The 20,307-nt window shown below is 49.9% G+C and overlaps 5 protein-coding genes across 5 annotated transcripts; 2 read left to right on the forward strand and 3 right to left on the reverse strand.

Annotated features, from left to right (window-relative positions):
• Positions 1–431: 431 nt before the first annotated feature.
• Positions 432–5,568, reverse strand: RhiXN_08057 (Retrotransposable element Tf2 protein; the record flags this gene model as incomplete). Its single annotated transcript, XM_043327873.1, has 6 exons — positions 432–1,480; positions 1,545–3,325; positions 3,873–4,148; positions 4,250–5,298; positions 5,335–5,515; positions 5,549–5,568. 6 exons carry the CDS (start codon positions 5,566–5,568, stop codon positions 432–434), a joined length of 4,356 nt encoding a protein of 1,451 aa, XP_043183258.1.
• A 1,729-nt stretch (positions 5,569–7,297) lies between these two features.
• RhiXN_08058 (uncharacterized protein) lies at positions 7,298–8,979 on the reverse strand (the record flags this gene model as incomplete). Its single annotated transcript, XM_043327874.1, has 10 exons — positions 7,298–7,591; positions 7,640–7,756; positions 7,804–7,866; positions 7,916–8,055; positions 8,121–8,310; positions 8,368–8,442; positions 8,492–8,521; positions 8,593–8,656; positions 8,710–8,846; positions 8,902–8,979. The coding sequence occupies 10 exons, from the start codon at positions 8,977–8,979 to the stop codon at positions 7,298–7,300; spliced, it is 1,188 nt and encodes a 395-aa protein (XP_043183259.1).
• A 2,783-nt stretch (positions 8,980–11,762) lies between these two features.
• RhiXN_08059 (short chain dehydrogenase) lies at positions 11,763–12,821 on the forward strand (the record flags this gene model as incomplete). The annotated part of the gene is made up of 6 exons (XM_043327875.1): positions 11,763–11,791; positions 11,874–12,147; positions 12,213–12,221; positions 12,274–12,498; positions 12,563–12,632; positions 12,679–12,821. 6 exons carry the CDS (start codon positions 11,763–11,765, stop codon positions 12,819–12,821), a joined length of 750 nt encoding a protein of 249 aa, XP_043183260.1.
• Positions 12,822–14,293: 1,472 nt separating this feature from the next.
• Positions 14,294–14,936, forward strand: RhiXN_08060 (ricin-type beta-trefoil lectin domain protein; the record flags this gene model as incomplete). Its single annotated transcript, XM_043327876.1, has 4 exons — positions 14,294–14,423; positions 14,461–14,686; positions 14,750–14,819; positions 14,874–14,936. The coding sequence occupies 4 exons, from the start codon at positions 14,294–14,296 to the stop codon at positions 14,934–14,936; spliced, it is 489 nt and encodes a 162-aa protein (XP_043183261.1).
• Positions 14,937–15,556: 620 nt separating this feature from the next.
• Positions 15,557–20,132, reverse strand: RhiXN_08061 (uncharacterized protein; the record flags this gene model as incomplete). The annotated part of the gene is made up of 5 exons (XM_043327877.1): positions 15,557–17,751; positions 17,975–18,066; positions 18,119–19,160; positions 19,233–19,384; positions 19,432–20,132. 5 exons carry the CDS (start codon positions 20,130–20,132, stop codon positions 15,557–15,559), a joined length of 4,182 nt encoding a protein of 1,393 aa, XP_043183262.1.
• Between the last annotated feature and the right edge of the window lie 175 nt (positions 20,133–20,307).

Consider the following 20,307-nt stretch of genomic DNA (forward strand, 5'->3'; position numbering starts at 1 on the left):
TGAAGCTTTTTGTTGAGAGCGCCAAGCAGGATCCTTGTTGATCCAGTTGATTGCCTTAGTCACTTGGCTCTCAATATTTTCTGGGTCATTCAAAGCCTTCTTTTTTTTCCCCCAAGATTGAGTCTTAGATCAAGTTGAACCCATAGAGTGTGGTTTGTGCTGAAAAAACACGGCTCAAGATGAAAAGTGTGTCCAAACTTGGCTAATTATCATGTGATGCCTTTCCCAGGGTACAAGTGCCAATGTTGCTTTTTACCTATTATTTTAAATGGGACCTCCCACCACAAATACACGGTATATTTTTCTGATATTTTACAAGGCAACTCCTAAGATGTCTTACTTCCAACCCACAAAATGTTGTGACCTGAAATGAGCTACCACCAAAGTTATCCAGACGCAACAAATTGTGGCGCCTTACTCAGGGTCTGATGTTATTCCTCTTCTCTGTCCACGGTGACAGGTGGGGGGCGGTTTTCAAAGGTGCGCTTCTTGTCCCTTTTGACCTTAGATAATAACCCTACGTAGAATACATTGTGGATTTGCATGGTTGGTGGCAGTTCTAGGCAATATGCCCAGTTGGAGATCTTTTCAATAACTTTGAACGGTCCCAGGCGTTGTTCTGTCAGCTTGGGACTTAGGGTTTTGAGGTTTACGTTCTTGGCATCAAGCCAGACTTCTTCCCCTATCTCAAATTCCGTTGGGTTTCTGTTCTCTCCTGCTACCATGCGTTGTTTGGATTGCCGCAGAGCCAACTCCACTTCCTTCCATTGTGTTTCCATTGTCTGGGCAAGATTGTTGGCTTCAGGGACATCTGTGGGTACGTTGGATGGGGTCAGAGTGGGTTCCCATCCATACAAGGCTTTGAAGGGAGTTTTGCCCATACTACTGTGTACCGCATTGTTGTATGCAAATTCTGCCATTGGGAGCCATCTAGTCCAGTCCCTCTGGTTGATCCCTGAGTAAGCTCTAAGGAAATGTTTGATTGAGGGGTTGACCCGTTCTGTTTGTCTGTTGCTTTGGGGATGGTAGGCCAAGGAGAAGTGGGGATCAATGCCAAGGCATTTGTATAAGGCCTGTAAGAACTTGTTATTGAAGACCCTTCCTCTGTTGGATATTGTCTTCTCCAGCATGCCATGGCGTTTCCATACGTTTTCCAGGAACAGTTTGGCCAGTTCTGGGGCTTTCAACTTCTTTGAGCACTTGACAAATATACCATACTTGGTGAAGCTGTCAACAATGACCAAAATGGAATCATGGTTCCCATCCTTTGGCAGGTCTACTATCATGTCATAGGAGACGTGCTGCCAGGGTCTGGAAGGTAGTTCTAGGGGTTGCAGCGGGATGGAGGCATACTTTGGTTTGCGGATATGTTGGCACGTTTTGCAAGAGTCCACGTGCCAGTATGTGTCAGCATGGATTCCAGGCCAGTAGTAATTCCTTGAGACTAGTTCCAATGTCCGTTGCCTACCCGGGTGTCCAGCTAAAGGGCTATCATGGAATATCCTTAGCAGCTCTGTCCATAAGTCTCCCATGTCTGGCACTACAATTCTCCCTTGGTAGAAGAGGAGGCCTGCCTCCATCTGGTAATCCTTGAAGGCGCGCTTGATGGATGGAAGGTGCCTTAGACTTGTTTTGGAGAAATTGTAGTATCTCTTCCAATGACTCATCTAGGTCTAAGGCAGTTTCAATTTGGCGTTGGAGCTCCTTTTTGGGGGTTACCAGGGCTATGTTGGCAAAAACAGGGTTTGGGAGCATTGTTTGGTTGGCAGGAGGAATATTGGTGTGATCTGCGCGGCAAGAGAGGGCGTCTGGCTTTCCTGATTGTTTCCCTGGGCGGTAGATGATTTGGAAGTTGTATCCGGCCAGTAGTAGATGCCATCTTGTGTGACAGCAGTTGAAAGTCCAGGATTCTTTCCAGTACTCCAGGTTCCTATGATCCATGAAAACTGTGATGGGGTGTAAGGTCCCTTCCAGAAATATGTGCCAGTATTCAAATGATTGTATGATGGCCAAAAGCTCTTTGTCATGGGTATCATAGTTCTGTTCTGCCCCTTTGAATGACTCAGATAGGAAACCAAGTGGGTGTAGGCAGCCATCTTCCTGTTGTTGACTAAGTATTGAGCCTAGGGCCGCGCCTGACGCATCTGTTTCAAGGAAATAAGGTTTTGTAGGGTCTGCGTGACAGAGTACTGGAGCGTTGGTGATGGCTTCCTTTAACCCTTGGAAGGCCTCCTGTTCCTTAGTGTTCCATTGCCAAGGCGTGTCTTTCTTGACCAGGTTGTGTGACGGCCTGGCCATGTGGCTAAAATTGGCAACAAAACAACATAAGAAGTTGGCAAACCCTAGGAACAATTGGACTTCCTTGACTTTAGTGGGGACTGGCCATTCCTGTACTGCCTGGATTTTGAGCTTATCCAGGCTGAATCCCTTATCCAAAACAACAATTCCCAGGTATTCCACAGAGGTGACATGGAAGGTACATTTGGAGGCCTTGCAGAACAGTTGGTTATCCATGAGGCACCTCAGGACTTTGTGGACATGTTGCGTGTGGGATGTGTCATCCTTGGAATAGATTAGGATGTCATCAAGGTAGATGATGACGCATACGTCCAATAAATCCTTGAACAGGTTGTTCATGAAGTGTTGGAAAGAGGCAGGAGCATTTGTCAAGCCAAATGTCATGACCAGGGATTCATAGAGACTGTACTTGGTACAAAAAGCGGTCTTCCATTTGTCACCCTCCTTAACCCAGACATTATTGTACCCCCATTGTAAATCCAGTTTGGTGAATACTTTGGCGCCACGTAATTGGGCCATCAGGTCATCTGGTTGGGGTAAGGGGTACACATTCTTTTTTGTCCGGTTATTCAGTTGGTGGTAATCAACAACTAATTGGCAGGAACCATCCTTTTTAGGTACAAACATGACAGGGGAACTAATAGACAATTTGCTGGGACGGATCTTCCCAGCCTTGAGTTCATCCCTAAGCCAATCCTTTAGCGTGGCAGATTTGGCATTGGTCATACTATAAAGGGGAGAATTCAGTGGGCCATCTTCTGTAAGTTCAATGCCAATGTTGTAGTGCCTATGTGGGGGAAGCTTATGGAATTCCTCTTCCCCAAATACCTTGGCATATTGGTGGTACTTGGAGGGTACTCCTTTGAGGGGGTCTTGGTCAGCTTCTTCCTCTTTGGCAATGGTGACATGTTCCGGTGGTGCGTGGGGAAATGTGAGGGTGCGCGTATTCCAATCAATCTCTGGGTTGTGTGCGTCTAACCATTTCAATCCCAAGATGGCGGCGTGAGACCCTGTGTGTTGTACACCACTGTAAGGTGGGTACACACTAGTGATGGGCGCTTAGGGCCGTAACTAATACAGACACTGCTTATCTATCTACGTATCTAAGGCTATACTAATGCCGCTTAAGGTGGACTTCCAATGGGTGCTAACTGCAAGGGGGCCTTAGGCCTGAAGGTGTGGTGAGCGCAGATAAGGGGAAACTACTGATACTACTGAGGGCCAACTACTTAGCTGGCTGGATGGGTCCTCCTCAATGAGATGAGACAAGGTAAAATTGACTTGGGGTCTCCAAGCAATTTTCCTGCTGTATATATAGACAATACTACTAACTACATGTGGTCTGTGCGTGTGTGAATAGAAGCCTACATGTGAAAAGAGAAGCGTGCTGCGGACTGCGCAGAAGCGTGGATTTCTCCTAAGCGCCCTTGGCACGGCATCTTGGCGCGGCATCTCGGCATAGATAAGCGCCGAGATCACGTGATCAAAAAACAAAAGATATCAAGTCCGTAAAAAATACTAAAAATAATAGAAAAACCGTGCGATTCTAATGGTATAGGTTAGGAGGTTATGACACTGTGTTGCATATAAGGAAGGTCTCAGTCATATTTTTGCCATCAAAGGAGAAGGTTAAATTTGCCTTCTTCCAGATTTTGCCTGCCTGGGGGCTTGACCCATCAAGCATGGTGACGGTACGGGGTGTAGGAAGATCTATGAGAGGGAGACGTAGTGCCTTGGCGGTACGTGGGTGTAGGAAGGAGGATGTGGCGCCTGAGTCAATCAGGACTTCTAGTGGTTCTGCTTGTTTCTCTGGTTTAATGAGGATTGTAAAAAGTGGAGAGTTTCTATTGCTATTTGATATGTTACATATTTCCAATCCTAAACCAGAGTCCTTAGGGTCCTTGCGTGCGGCAGCAGGTACCCTTAGTCTTTTCCTGATTTGGCTCCAGACTCTTTGCCAATCTTGGCGGTTTCTTTAGCCTTCCCCTTGTCCTCAATAGGGGTGGCCTTCCAGCCTGTGTGGCACTCTGCAAACTTGTGGCCCATTTTGCTGCATTTGATGCAAGCGCCTGCGGCGCGGCAGCGGTTTCTCTTTTCTTCCAACACAAAGTTGGGATTGTTGGAGAGCTTCTTTGAACCGGTTGTTGGCTGGCCAGTACTTGTCCCCCTTGCGGGATTGGATTGCTTGCTAGACTTATTATCCCTTGGCAGGTGGCTAGCATGCTCCTCTTGGAGAGCATTATTGATGACAAGTGCTGCGTTCTGCAGCTCAAGAAGGGTGCAAGGGCAGTGCTTGCGGGTGGCAATTTGACGGCTGACCTCCCAATGGAGGCCACGGGCAAACTGGCCTCTAAGGGCTGCGTTGTTCCAGTCCAGTTCCATAGCTAGGGTCCTGAACTTTGTAATATAGTCTGTGCACATGCCAGACTGGGTGAGGGTGGTGATTTTCCGCTTGGTGGCCCTTGTGGCATTGGGGTTGCCAAATGCTGCCAAGAATTCCAACTTGAAACCCTTGACGGTTTGGATGATAGCTTGGTGTGACCCAAGCTGGTCAAGGTGTGGATGGGCCCATGCTCCCGCAGAATCCTTCATATTCATCAGAAGGAAGGATAGGACTTCTTGGTCCGTGGGAAACATGCGCAAGTTTAGCCGGGTCCATGCCAGCATCCTTGTGAGCCACTGTTTGGCTTCACTCCCAATCTTGCCTGTATAGGCATCTGGGTGGTCTACTTTGACTGGGGTAGGATATGCGGCAACTGGAGCTGGAGGTGGAGGGGCAGCTGTCCCAATTGGGGATTGGAGACGCAGAGATGGAGGGGGAGAAGGGACTTGCGGGGGTAGTGTCCTTGGTGCTGGCTGGGCAAAGGTGGGAAGCCCCTTTGGTTGCTTGGGCCAGAAGGAAGACCCACTAACCAATCCAATAGGCTTGGCTTTGGGTAGGGGGCGTGGCGTTGCTTCCACAACTGGGGGTTTGGCTTCTGGGGTCCTTGGCCCTTGGAGCTGGAGGCTTCAAAGCCCATCCTTGACAACATTGACTGTTTGGGATATATTTTTGATGTTGGTTTGGGTCTTGATTCCTGCTTCTTTGACTTCTTTGAGCTTTTGCTCAATGTTCTTGACTTGGCTGAGGAGGCCAAGGAGGAGGCAGGTGACCTGCTCAAGTGAGACTTCCCCAAGCTTGATAGGGGCGGTTGTTGGAAGTTGGGGTCCCAGGTCTCTTGGATCAAAAGGAGACTGGGCTCAAGAGGACGTCTGGGAACGGGTTGCCATGGTTGGTGCGGGGTAGGAATGGCCAGCGTGAGAGGAGGCCCGCAAGGACAAGCAAGTGGGGGTACGGGATGTAATGGTGGGAGAGGGGGGCTAGTAGGTGCCTGTATCAGGACTTATGAGCGCTTTATTGTGTTGTACGCTAAGAACCTGCGTCAAACAACCTAGCGTTGAACAGTAAGTGTAGCTAATCACAGCCGTGGGCGGGCGTGATGTAGTACCTTGTCTCTGCAAGCAGGTGTATCTGCTGTCTGGTTCCGCTAGCAAAGGGTGCGGCAACCATGTGGTATGTGGACAATAGGGGTAGTCTGCCTTATAGCAATTTGTTACTACATGGGGGTGGGGGACTTTTGATTATTATGTCCTGCAAGGTGGCCCCAATCACATGATTTCACTTGTGCTAGTACAGGTACCCTTCTTGTTTGTTGTTACTTAGTAGGGTGGGTACAAAACGGTTTGCAACCAACGTAAGGTTGATTACCTAGTGTCCTAGACGTCCTTAAGGGTTGTCTAGGTAGCAGGCGCTTGAGGCCGTATAGAACTGATTAAACCGCTTAAGGCAGTGGGAGGCGCTACCTACAACAACTAACTATCTAAGAAGATCAACCAAGGCCTTATGGGCAATGGCAAACTAAGTATCTACAATGGGTAAGCCGCTTAAGGCAACAAGTACAGGTGTAAGACTAAGTAAGTTACTGGCCTAAGGCCTTGTACAATGTAGGGATTCAACAAGAGGTAATCAACCTGGGTGTTACCATGGTTGGTTGGCCTCCTTATATATTCTACAGCTGAACTAATTACAAATACATGATATGCAATACCTAATCCAATAAGAACCCTGCTCCGCAGTTGGCCTTACTCATGCATACGTGTCACTGACATGTCATGATGACGTCATAGGTGGAGGTGGCTACATATGCTGATTAAGCGCGGATGGGGACGTGGCTTGGCGCTTAGCGTATGATATAAGCGCCGAAGTCACGTGATTGAAAATGTAGTCCAATTGTCTTTGTTTAAATTCGAGAAAATGGGAATAAATTCCCTGGTATTGAGTGTGTCTACAACAGGCTGCAGTAGCTTATCAGGCACAAGTGCCATACCTGATCCCATCTATGTGGTTTGCCCTGAAGTAGTGGTTGTTTCTAATAATGAGTTGGAAATGGTTCAAGAGTGGATATGATACATGCTCTTGTTAGATAAATGGTGTGAACGCATGGTCTGTACATAGTACTGGAACCTTTAAGTATAGCTGTCTCCATAAATGCCATGTTGTACCAGGAGGGGCGCTATATTTAATACTAAATGCAAACTAGATGTCAAACAGTCTCACAGCAACCCAGAAAGTCAGCAATTTTGGGCATATAATATACCGTCATCAAGGGCAAGTTCACCCCTTGTGATCTCAGAGTCCTGGGTGAAATAAATGGACAACCCCGGGAAGGCTATAGGGCAAGCGTGGGCCGTGGGGGGTTCAAGGGTGTAGCCAATCCACCCTCCATTACCTTAAATGGGCCCAAGCCATATCAAATGATGGTGATAGTGATTTTACCTGGACGTACATAGCATTATAACAGCCAGTAGCTATGATAGCTAAAAGTCCAACCCTAACAGTATATGAACACGAGAACCCAGAGTATTCAAAGCCAGCACATGAATGATCAAACAGTACAATGAACAACAACGGATCGTAGTAACAGATATAAGCAGCGGTAAAATATACAATAGCTCAATCTTAAACAGTCCGTTCGCCCCATGCCACGGTCGAGTTTGTACGATCTTCTCTTCCGGCTCCAAGATCCCGTAGCTTATACTCTCCAGGCTTGGCTTCTTCATCTTGGGGAATTTTATAGCTCGACGAGTCCAGGGATAGTCCATCTTCACTATTTCGCCTGACCTGGTTAGTTTGTAGAGCCGAGGGGACTTGGACATCCGATCGGTTAACATCCTGGACTACATCGAACGTCGTCTCGACCTGAATAGCGGTGTCCCCTTTCCTTGAAGAGTTGAGATAATATGGGTTGGTGTTCTATAAAGCCAGTCAGCTTCTGGTATTATGTTTGTAATTTAGCCGTACCTTTTGGTTTGACTTGCCGGCTCTGGAGCCATTCTGAGCACTACTGTTTTCGCCGCTGCTTGTATTCCCTCGCTTCAAATTTACGCGACTAAGATCGTTGTGGTTTAGTCTAGGGTTCTAGTAACTTCTCAAAGTAGTGGAACTTGCCCGTTCAAAGTATGCACCAAGCTGATTGCGTAAAATTTGGCCTGTACACAGATAAAAGGGATGGCAACGAAGCTGTCATACTATGATGGGGCTAAGTAGAAAATACTAGCGTACGGATCGATGACGAACCTTAATTGTGTACTCCACCGCCAGACCAATGGCGATCAGAGTGGGAGGAAGTTGTGATTCGAATGTCATCCGAGTGAGTTTGGAAAGAATGTTATCGGTACCTGACCACCCCGTCCGGCTCCGGGTGATAAAATAAAGAACTACGGGAAGGATCCCCTTTTGGTTAGCATGTCAAGCGTAGCAGCATACAGGGACGGGGGCTCACTAATGACTGTGATGGTCAGGTCGGCAATCACAGTACAGAAGAGCCAAATGTATGCCGGTATCTTGACGTCTCCAGCACGCAAGGTTGATCCGAACCCAGTAAACATCACTTTCACGGCAATTCCGCCTCCAAATGCGGTAAGAGCGAACGCTCCAATGACCAGGAGTACTAGGTAGTTCTTGTTTACCAACTAAAGGACGGACCGATTGGCAATTAATTTCGGCTACTAATAAGGTGTTCGACTTACTCGCCACGCCCTGATTGCGAAGAAGCCCTGTACGACAATCACAGTGGCCGAATCCAGGACGTAAAACCAGGAAAGCTATTGGAAAATAAGGTTAATTAAAGTGGGGTATTTGATGCAGAAAAACACTTGCGTATTTGACGGACAGGAACAGCCCCTAAGCAATCAGAATAAGCTCAGCCCTTGCAGAATAGTTATGTAACCTTGAACGGAAGATATTCGACTTACATAGGTCCCGAAATTAAAAACGAAGAGGTCATATATCCATGCCCAAGTGTACATTGTGATGGCTCTGGGCACTAGGGATAAGAATTACGTGACAACAAAAAGTTGACCGAGACCTACACGTTCATGAGGAGGACATAGAGTACCATCAACCTGATCCACCTCGGATCCTTCATTGCTAGAGCTTTGTATTCACTGCATTGCATGAATAGGACCCCTGCAAGTACCGCGTCAAGGCCCATTGCAATAATAAATGGCTATATCTAGGGATTTAGCACACGGGTCTGAATATGTATTAAGAAGATGGCTCACTCCAAGATGGAGAGACTTGTCCGCTGACAAGATTGGTGCGGCAATTTTATCGAGCTCTTCTAAAGTTGGGGCGCCCATGGTCTCGTAGCAATGATGTGAGGGGGAAAGCCAAGAAGTACTGTTGCTGGTGGACCTAGCACATTGGTTTAAAACTGTGCCTTCGCACGACCCGTGGTGCGAATGTAAGACAAACACCGACGTGAAATTGGGAGATGGCAATCAACAACAGCAACGATCAGGGAAACTTGCGTCGCGAAATCAAGGGAATTTACAAAAGAAGCGGTTCCGGGAGAGATCACGCCACAGAGGTGCTTTACCAAGTCGGTACGCATCGTGAAGGGTCGGGTGCTCCATGCATTTAGCACGCTTCGATAGGCTCACTCATAAATCGAGAATGCCAAAACAGTTGCGACCCACTAGCGGTCTGGTGATAATGTAGGAAAAGGATGTGCAAATTTTCTGCGGCAGTCTGGTATGCTCGCTCAGTGGTTGAGGGTTGTCGCAGGATTGTTATTATTATTTTACTTGCAGTGGTTGTCAGCACACAAGGCCCCGCCAGTTTGATGTGGCTGTGCAGGGTCGGTAGGTCAGTCTCTTCCAACAAAACGAATCCACGGCATCAAAGTGGCAATCATACCACCTATAGCTTGGGAAGGGTGCCTAGGCTGAGCAATCGTAAATTTGAAGAAATATACCGTCTTCCGTATAATTTCTAGTAACTTCTTGCCAATCACATTATACCCCAATTCAAACTCATCCGAAGACAGATATCTTCATCATCCTGACCACGTTGCGAAGTCACCCTATCTTTTTTTACCCAATCATTGACGTCGGGATCTATTAAGAGTCCATCGGAAATTGCCAGATACGACCAGAGATATTACTACTTCTCGATTTCTCCGGATATCTTTGGAACGTGTCGGAGATTAAGCCTCCCAGTTAGAGACCTACAGTGCAAAAGCAAGTTTAACTGGACGAGGAGCTCGGGTGTTATACAGCATTTATTCAGAACAGAGTACTCAATTCTTTCTCATCGTAACGTTTTTGATTCACAACATTAATGACATAAGATTTAATTCTGGCGTTTGGGAGGGTTGCCTCCGGGAGCGATGCATGTCTCATCCTCGGCAACCATCAAAATTTTCTTGGTTCTAGCTCCTAAGTGACTGTTTGCCAGACATCGGGTGATACATGAGCCAGTTTGATTTGAAGGATTTTCAGATCCGGATAAATGTGTGCACGTGCGGGAGTCGGTGGCACTAGCAGGGTGACTGGGTCGAACCAATATTGCCCTGCATCATTGCGCCTGGTGCCGAATTATTCACGGTTTCTTTGATACCTAATCTTCGGATAAGTCACAGTGACTTCTGAGCTGAACAGATGCCGCGTTGTACTTGACCAAAACCGCTGGTGCCCGTGAGTGAGTGGGAAGCCAAGGGAGATGCCGGCTAGGCCAGAATACCACAGGGTTGTAAACCAGTACCCCATTTTACTTATTTTGTCAATACAAGTCATGTGCGAAAATCACCTACGATAGCACGAATCTCAGCTAAGTAATACTGGTGCGGCACTCTGGAGCTTCCGCAAGATTTGTCCAGAATCACTATGGCACTCGCACTAGCTCCCGAACCACCATGGTTTTAGTGGAGCCGCTACACCTTTCTTCATGCGTTACGACCTGAAGCCTCAATATGAATCGTTCCCGTACTACTTATTCCATTATTCGGACACTCGCTTTTATCTAGTCTACGGAACAAGGGATATCGCGGGGGCCACAGCTGATTCTTCCCGGCCGAAAGTTTCCCAGGTTTCCTTACTTGAGCATAGCACCAATCGGGTTGAAGAGCCGTTTCAACTATACCACTTCCTAATTCCTCCCGATATGTCCAATACTGACTTCAATGCTGGCTCAGGGCATGCATAGTTGCTGTACTGTACGAGACTCACGCTCTTTATCGGACATCGAAATATATCTCCAATAGCTCTACCAACGTGAACAACTCGAGTTAAGGTACACTCACTTAGATTTATCCCTTAATTAGAAGCGGTGTCTGGTTATTGTTATTAATGTACTGTGATCGAAAGCTACCAAGATTTCTCCATACCGTCGATACTTATCGTCGGATATAAGCACTAACGCTGTTGGCGACGGAGTCGCCGTAAATATGACTATACGTAATGGATACTCGATCATGGCGGTAAAAGTGAAGACAGGGAGGCAAGAGCTCCTCCCGGGCCCTTAAAAAGTCATTGGGAGAAATACATGCGCAAATAGGATATGTAAACTAAACGAGAATATATGGTTGATAATCAGCACGGTAATTAGTCATAATCAATTCCTCGTTCAGATAAGGCGGCCAGTGAGACCAGTATAGTCACGTGATAGGTGGCCCATTCAATCAGGATTAACGCACGAATATCACGCATCCTTCACATCCTCACAGTAGTCGACACTGCTTTCATGAAGACATCTTCAAGGCATATAGTAAATTTTATCGTACCAATACGCCGCCTTCGTATCTCTGGAGTTGTGTTTCACTACTAACAGCTTGCTAGCATCATTCACACTTGAGTGCGTCAACAACAGGAATAAATGCGTTTTTATGCATTTCTCGAGAATTATGCCATTCAGGCATTTTAAGCCTTGATTAAACACTGATCTGATACTTAAGTTCTGAGCGTTAGACGTGACCTCCAATCCCGCTGCATTACCGTGAGTGATAAGGGCCAAGATCGCAACTTGCAATCGCTGACTAAGGGCTTCGCCAATCCAGCGATGAGCGTCATAACCAGATCCAATCGAACCATATCTTGGGGCGAGATATTTTCCAAAAAGTCTGCTAGCTTCATTCTATATTTAAATGCTGCCCGTGACCTGGCTAATTACCGGGTACGTATACCTCAATTAATCATATTGGTCTGGTGCGCTGAGATAGACCGTGCGCCGTTACTTAAATAAATACACCATTTAGCTCATCTCGCGGTATCGGGCTCGCTCTTGTTACAGAGTTAGCTAAATACTCGAGCAATATCATCTTCGCTACATGTCGCCATCCAGAAAAGGCTGCATGTCTTAGGGAAGTAGCGAATAAAGCTTATCCTGAGCGGGTACACATTGTACCACTTGATGTCACCGACGAGGTTTCGATCAAAGAGGCAGCTACTGAAATTGGGGAAAGGCTCTCCCATGTGGGACCCATCCCGGGAGATATGGGTCTGGATTATTTGGTTCAGAATGCGGCGATTGTGAGTAATTTCGCCTTGGTTCGCTCTGCCTGCTGGGTTTGTATTGATGGCTCTTACGTATACAGACGCTGCCCGTGAGTCCAGTAATCCTTATAGGTACCTTAACGGCTGCATTGAAACATACAGGGAGACGGGGATAATGCAATAACCCTTGAAGCCGAATCGTTTCACGAAATAATGACCACAAACGTTTTGGGACCAGCGTTAGTAATGAAGCACATGCATCAACATTTAAAAAAGAGCTTTCGACCAGTCGTAGTTAATGTTTCTTCTGGGCTGGCATCTATTGCCATGGACCTTGGACCACACAAAACAAGTTATAGTATTAGCAAGACTGCCTTGCACATGTTGGTCAGTATGTGCTTTCATTAGAATAACCTACTGTTTCTAATGCCATGGTTTACGATACACACAGACCTATAAACAGGCTAAAGCTTGTCCAGATATGATTGTTTTATCTGTGCACCCAGCGTCGGTAAAAACAGGTTTGCTATTTCATTCAATATCGAGTTATAACTGACATCACCATAGACATGGGAACAAGCGAAGCCGAACTTGAGCCACCATATGTGGCGGCGGAAATGATACAACTACTGCAACGGGCCACTCTGGAAGATTCGGGAAAGTTTCTTCGGTATGATGGTGAATTGGAGGCATGGGAGCCCAAATATTGATAGAGAGGGATGCCGATAACAACCGTCACTTAATGAATCCATTGCCGAAGGCTGCGAAAGGAGTGCATAGGTATATTCAATAAATTTGATTTTACATTTATCAGCCCCGTAGATAACTCATTTGTTGGCTCCAAGGGCCTAGTTCAGTCATTCACTAAAGGATATCACCTCAGGGATATACGGCAGACTTTGTCTATTCATTTTCAACGTGAGTGTTGTGATGTTCCAGCTATCTGGCTTGATCTTTCGCTTGTACTCCCCATGGATCCGAGCCTAAATGGAGGTGACTGGTGTGTCGTCCACCTCTACGGATCCAACAATACCGCCGGGACTCTTGACCTGCAGACTTGCGCTGGGGAGGTGCATGTTGCGCCATTTTACTATTGATTTATAAGCTCGGCCAGTGTCTTCCCATACTGCAGGTCAAGAGTCCCGACTGTAATACACATCATGACTTCTATCCATCCCGGCGTTCCACATCTGTCAGGAAGCACGACGTGAGAGTTTTCGGATGTGTCCCTGTCATGAGACCTGGATACATGCGCCTGCAGCTGTCCAGCTCCAGATGACGGCCAATTGATGGCACAGCTCCGAGTCCCACATCTCATAAGTGCCTATTCGCAAAATCTGGTAGTAATGAGGATGTCGAACGTATTACTTGCACCTCCCAAAAGATTGTTGATCAATACAAAAGAACCCTGGGCACAAGCGAAGAAGCCTAGTAACCTAACTTTCATTGGTGGCTACGATCCAATAACCATAGTAAAGGACAATTTATATGCGGTGGCGCCGTATCATCTTAGGGCTGGATTGCCGATCGATGTCCAACGTTCAATGCTAAGTATAACAGGAGTACAACGAACGCTTTCCTCGACGCAGACTTGGGAATCCGTATACCTCCTTCATTTGCTAGGACAACGTGTTATTTGTCTCAGAAAGGACGTCCCGAGCACTCCAAGCCTTGTATTCCTGAACTTTGTTAGCGTGAGATAAGCCATTCTGTGTACATATATCAATTGCTTTGTCTTCAGTAGGAGCAGTATCCACTGATGGAACCAGATGTGAAAGATATTTTCGACTTCTTCCGATAGATTAATACAGAAGGGGGCGCGGTCCATATATAAGACATTGCTAATCACTTCGAAATTAGCCGCAGACATGCTGTTGAGTCACTTATATGGAAGTACAAACAAACTAAAGTTATACCGTGCTAGCAGGTTGCATTCCTTCGAGTGCGTGCATCTTTTAATCCGCGGTCAAGCATAAGCCACTATTCACTTAGTTCTCAGAACCACATGCGTGTACGCCATTTACATGTGTCAATGTACGGCCCGTGAAGTGCCTTTTTAGTGAGCCGGAGTACACTTCACAAGCATGACATACTAAGACCAAACTCCTGCATTTACTATATATAAGCCCCCAGCTAACCTCCCTCCTCTACATCCCAGCTCTACCTCTCAGTTCTTTACCAAATGGCATCTTCAACACCAACTACGTCTCAGCCTACTTTTGCTTCAGGTGTCTATAAGCTCAAGAACGTTGCGACCGGCACCCTCCTTGATCTGTGGAACGGGGAAACCAACGAAGGCACAATTATCCAAGGTCACGGAGACAACGGTGCTACCAACCTAAAGGCAAGAGCCGGAGCTCAACACATCACCCATCGCAAATGCCAATGCGCATATTGATATTGACTTGCAGTGGCACGTCGAGTGGACCGGTACCGCCAACCAACTGACCCTGCGCAACTTCAAGAGCGGTACTTATTTCGGGGCCGGTCCCAGTGGAGTTCAAAACGGCAGCGCGCCCTTGGGATCTGCGACCGCCGTGCCTGTAGTTCTTGTGGTGGCCGACAAGGGATATGCGTAAGTAGCTGACAATATTAATATTTCTCAAGCATATACTCACAATTATCGCTCCATTTGAAGTATCGAGCCCGTGGCTGACCGTGGGGTTGTGCTTGACCTTCAGACCAACAGCTCCGCGAACAGAGTACCTGTGCGCATTCCTATTTTTTCTTACATGTATCAGCGTGCTAAATCCCCTCTGTAGGCGGTGTACCGGACCAACACTGCCACTGACACGCAAAAGTGGGTCTTTGTCAAGGCTGATTGAAGGAGATTGTCAAGCACAAAAAGGTGTACCAGACAACAAACATGTACAATGAATTAAAGACTGAATATGAACATATATAGTGTGAGATGCCGTATGAGGATGTGTCGATGAGAGCGGCAGAAAAATCTGCTGATCATGATAGCGGGGTACTCTTCAATTCTATCAGCCACTAAATACTGCTCAAAGTGGCATCACCCGATCAAAGGCAAAAACAGAAGATATATCACTCATTTATTCTATTATGTTCTACCTAAGTCACTCTCTCCCCAAAACACACACAGACAGAAAAAAGCGCTATGAGAATAGAAAGGAAAAAGAAGAAACTACCAAACCAAATAAGATATATGCATGTTACTTAATAAACAGATCAAAACAATCGACGAAAAAAAAGCATGAAAAGCCCAAAATGCAGCATATACAGCAAAAAGATCCAAATAAGATGCGTGTGATGAGAAATGGTGAGAAACGGATTGCATAGATTGAGTTTGTTAGATGTCGGACAAGGGCGTAGGGGTCGGGGCGGGGCTTGAACAGTCGGAGAGCGTGCGGGTCGAAAAAGGTGGATTGAAAGGGGCATGACATGTCGGAATGCAAAGTTCGTCCAGAGACATCAATCATAGCTAATCATGCTCCGTGGCGGCAGAGGACACAAAGCTGCGCGCGGCAGTGACAAACGACCCGGCGACAGTCGAGACTTCTGGATTGGCCGAAGTCGAACTCGCCCCGAGCGAATGTCTCGGGAACGGTTGTGTGGATAACCCTTGGGTGGCCTCGAGATGAGACGATTGCGCGGTGGCTTCTGGGTGTTCAGGGACCGGAGACTCGGAGTCGTGTCGTTGTCGCAGGGGTGTCGTACCGCGTCTCCACATGCTCGCTCCAATACCAAACGTATGATCCTGCGTTTCTTCTTCGGACTGTCCGTGGCGCGACCCGGCAGACATGGCCGATCCACCCGAAACCGCTCGCGAACCCGTAGAACCAGACGCACCCGAAACCGCCCTCGAGCCCGACGATCCTGTCCCCGTCCCCGTCCCTCTGGAATTACTCGACCCCGAACCGGACGCAACCCTCCCACGTCTCCCGCGCTGCCCAATCGCGACCAACGAGTTCTTCCGACTCGAGGGCGCAGAAAGCATGCCTACACTGTCCTCCCGCTCGGCCTCGAACCCTTCCTCGTGCATACCTCCTCCAAACTCGGCCGGGATCCCGGGACGGACGGTGTGCGACTCGACGCGCCGCCGGAGCGCACCGAGGGATTCGATCGATTCGGCGCTAATCACGCTCGGCGCGGTCCCTGCTCTCCGTCGGCGCTGGTGGTTCGGATTCGGAGGCGGGGGCGGGATGAGCCCTGCGGACCCGGACCGCTGGCTGCGCGAGGGAGACGAAGCCGAGACGAGCGAGTCCTGCGCGATGGACAAGAGGGAATCGTCCTGCCCGTGCGAGCCCGTCACGATCGAGTCGTCGGGAGCAAACGAGGCCGTCGAGCCGTGCGAGCGAGAGACGAGCGAGTCGTGGCCGTAGGACAAGATCGAGTCCGGCCCGCCACCGCCGCCGCCACCACCACCGTGCGAGAGAATCGAGTCTTGGACAGACGACCGGCGCGGGCGCGGACTCTCAATGTGCGAACTCGTGTATGCGCTCGCTCGAGAGCGGTACGAGCCCGTAGGGTAGCCGCCGTTAGACCCCGAGTTCCCGCCGGGACTGTACCCGCCCCCAGGGCGCGGGAACGACACGGGGAAGAAGCGCGTCGAGATGGGTTGGCCGAGAGACGAAAGCGATGCGCTGGTCGTGTCAAAGTGCTCAGAATACGAGCCGCTCGTGTCGGGTTCCGAACCGGGCGGCGGAGGAGCGCGGATCCGCACGCTCCCGCTCCCCGTCTGCGAATGCGCGTACTCGCCAAGCGAGAAATTGTCCGCGTACGAATCGTAGCTCCTGTCTGCAGAATGCGATCGGTCCTTGTCGTCTCCGTGTTCTTCCTCGTCCTCATCCGCGTCCTCATCCTCCTGGGGATTTTGGTCCTCCTCGAACGAGAGTGTCACGCTACGCTCTTCCTCTTCGCCCTCTTCCACCACTTCGCGACTCGACACGCTCTCGAGTTCAAGTTTCGTAGCTGCTCGGGGAGTCGTATGGTCCAACGTAGAAGTGCTCGGTCCGGTCCTGGGCGTCGACGCTCCGCGCGCGGTCGAAGATCCCTCGGCAGCAGAACGCCCCGACGAGCTCATCTCGCGCTGTCGAACGGCCGTGACGAGCGGGGACTGCAACACGAGTGGTTTGGTCCGTGGTGTCGTCGCCGTACTCGATGGCGCAAGCGGGAACGGAAGAAATGTGGACGGGGTGGTCGTATGAACCGTCGTGGGGGGCACAAGTCCCTTTTTACCTTGCCCTTGCCCTTGTCCTCGCCCTTGCCCTTCCTCTCCTTCTCCTTCACCAGAAACAGGCTCAAACATCTCAACGCTCAGCGCCCGCCTACTAGCTTTACCAGCCACAGGAGGCGGGGTAATCCGTACCCCAGGCATACTCAACGCCAACTCCTGATCCGAACTTCGCTCCTTGACCACGCCCGCACCAAACGTCGAGCCAAACGTGTCCATCGTGGGCCGCGGTGTGGACGTGGGCGGACCCGACTCGGCCGGCTGCTTGCCTTTATCTTTTTCGGATGGGATGCCGGGGAGAGCGTGTGCGAGGGGTTGGGGAGTCGGAGGTTGCGGGATCCAGGATTGGCGTCGGACGGTACATAGTTCGTAGGCGTCTTGTACACGTTCTCGTGCGTGCGCGCGCCATTCCCATCCGAGCTCGTCGCGTTCGGGAACAGGGCCTGGAGCAAAGTTAGCCAAGTGTGTCCGATTTCAGAGAGCGATACAAATAGAAGCTGTTGGATTCATGAAAGATGTGCCGGTGGATCAAGAAGAGCAGATAATCAAACAATCGATGCGGAAAAGTCGAGGAATAGGCATCAGGTCTGATCGATAGACCAAGGCTCGCATCGATAGTTGAAAGCCCCTAACCCAGATCTCTCACCCAAAAAGATATAAACTCACCCTTTTCGTCCCATTCGCCTTCTTCTTCCCACCGATACCTAGGCCCACACAACCCCGCACATCCCTGTCCACTGACCACCCAAAGTCCAACCCTACAAACCAAATCAGTCTCATCAGAAGAAACACGATCAGAGGGTCACCCACAAACTCGACATGATGACCAACAGCCGGAGCAACGCAACAACGACATTGGCCAACAACGTCCCCCTCGAAAACCCCGTCAAACTCCCATCAGTGCGGAAAAACGCGCCATCTCGAAACTGGACGCCCACACCCCCACCCCCAACAGGCGGATTCCAAAACGCAAAGAGCGCGGCCGCGGAGATGCCAGCGCGGGGCAAGAGCGTGATGAGCGTCGGGAACGACTGGGTGCGGGCATAGAAGAACTCGGCGAGGCGGTGTTTCGCCGCGTACCACAGCTCGGCACGGTTCTGGGACGTCGGGGAGAGGAAGATTCCGATGCAGCCGATCATAAAGCCGACGCTTGACGAACCGTGCGATGACCCCGAGACGATGCGGCGGGACTGGACGGGGGTGAGGTCGAGTGCGCGTTCGACTTCGGAGCTCGTGCGGCCGGACATGCTGCGTCGGTGGGTAAAGGGCCCCGAGAGCGATCGACGGTGTTTGGATTTGGGGTCCGAGGGCGAGCGTTTTTCGGATGTGCCGTGCGAGAGGGAGCGTTTGTGGGCGTGGCGCGGTGGGTGGCCGGGTCCGTGTACGAGTTCTTGGAACCGGGTTTGGGTGCTTGGGGAGCGGGTGTGAGTTTGGGATTGAGTCATGTCGCTTGGGGAGCGGGTGTGTTTGGGTTGGATCCCGGCGAGGTCTTCGCCTGCTGCGCGACCGACCGAACGTCTCCTGATTCCTTCCCCCCGAACACCTTCCTTGTCGATCCCAGATGATTCTGCAGCTGGACTGGCGATCTGGAGCAGCTCCCCACCCGAGTCTGATCGTCTGTGGGCGGACAACATCTCTGCGCTCGCTCCGAAGCGGCTGCTTAGCATATCGCGACTGCGGTTCCCTGCTCGGCCCTTGGCACCTTCTCGATCAAACGGATGTTCGTCCTCGGGAACATAGTCGATTTCAGCCCGTTGGACAGAACGGAAGAAACAAAAGACGTCGTAGGATGCAAGAGAGGCATAGTGTCGACCAGGCGTGGAGAGGTAGAGGGGAGTGATGGCCGGGCGCTCTAGGGACGATTAAAATGGGAGAACAACGTGCGGTGAGATGAAGAAAACGTGGAAATCAAGCAACGACTTACTGACTCTCCAGCGTCTCCAAAAGCTATAGACGAGCTCGTAGACAATGATGATTCCAACGATCCATACGGCCACACATGCGCAATAGGCAGCAGCCGCAAGGCTCCAGTTTTGACGGTTGGAGATGCGGCCATAGGTGGGTTCCGCAGCAGCCCTGTTGGATCGATTAGCACAGGAGTATAGAGAGAAATATGGACGCACTGGACAACAACATAGACCGAGCAAAAGTCCAAGAACAGCTGGACCGCAATGGGAGCAAAGAGCTGAATGGGAAGACCGAAGCGCCAGATGAGGTATGACCACACACCCGGGTCTCTCGTCAGCCGCAAGTCGAGTCCAGGCGCATTGAACCGGGGGATCCGTGGACGTCCACCATAGGTAATGAGACCGAGCTGGGATGAAGGCCGAAGAGGCATTGGTGTCGTCCCGCGTGATTCAGGTTGGGAATAGGACTGGGCCGGGACCTGGAGATGGGAGGACTGGGGACGCTGGATAATACGGACATTGCGATTGGTGGCCTGTCTGCCTATCTCTGGGCGCACAGTCTCGTCTTGTTCGTCGTCGCGGGGATCAGAGAGCTCAAACGGGGCTGGCAGCGAGCTACGGCCCATGCGCGCCAACGGTTCAGACAGGCCCAGGTCAGACCGGCTCTTCTTGACGCCCTCCTCGGTGTCCTCGGGGATAATGTGCTCTGTCCATCTCGACTCTTTCGGCGGCGAAGGCAGGAGCGCAGACGAGGCCCGTGCGGGAGCGATCGTCTGGGGACTAGCGCTGCTCCAGATACTCTGGCTCGTCGGTGTGGACATGGACTTTCCAGCCCCAGTCGGTGTCGACACAGACTTGCCCGCGGGTGTGCTGAACGCTCCCTTGGACGGGCCCGCCCGTTGGGGGGTAAACGACATGGCAAACTGTGGTCGAAACAACCAGTCTCCCTCAAACAAGGTAAATCACGTTGTTGGTCACGTGTTTGCAAACGCAAATAAAATACTTCCGCTTTTTTCCCCTCTCTCCTTGTCTGACTTGCTTGCTTGCCGCCGGTTCAGTTGGTTTTGCTAGGCACGGCGAGTGTGCACCAAT

Source organism: Rhizoctonia solani, chromosome 9, assembly GCF_016906535.1.
Source record: "Rhizoctonia solani chromosome 9, complete sequence".
Classification (NCBI taxonomy): domain Eukaryota; kingdom Fungi; phylum Basidiomycota; class Agaricomycetes; order Cantharellales; family Ceratobasidiaceae; genus Rhizoctonia; species Rhizoctonia solani.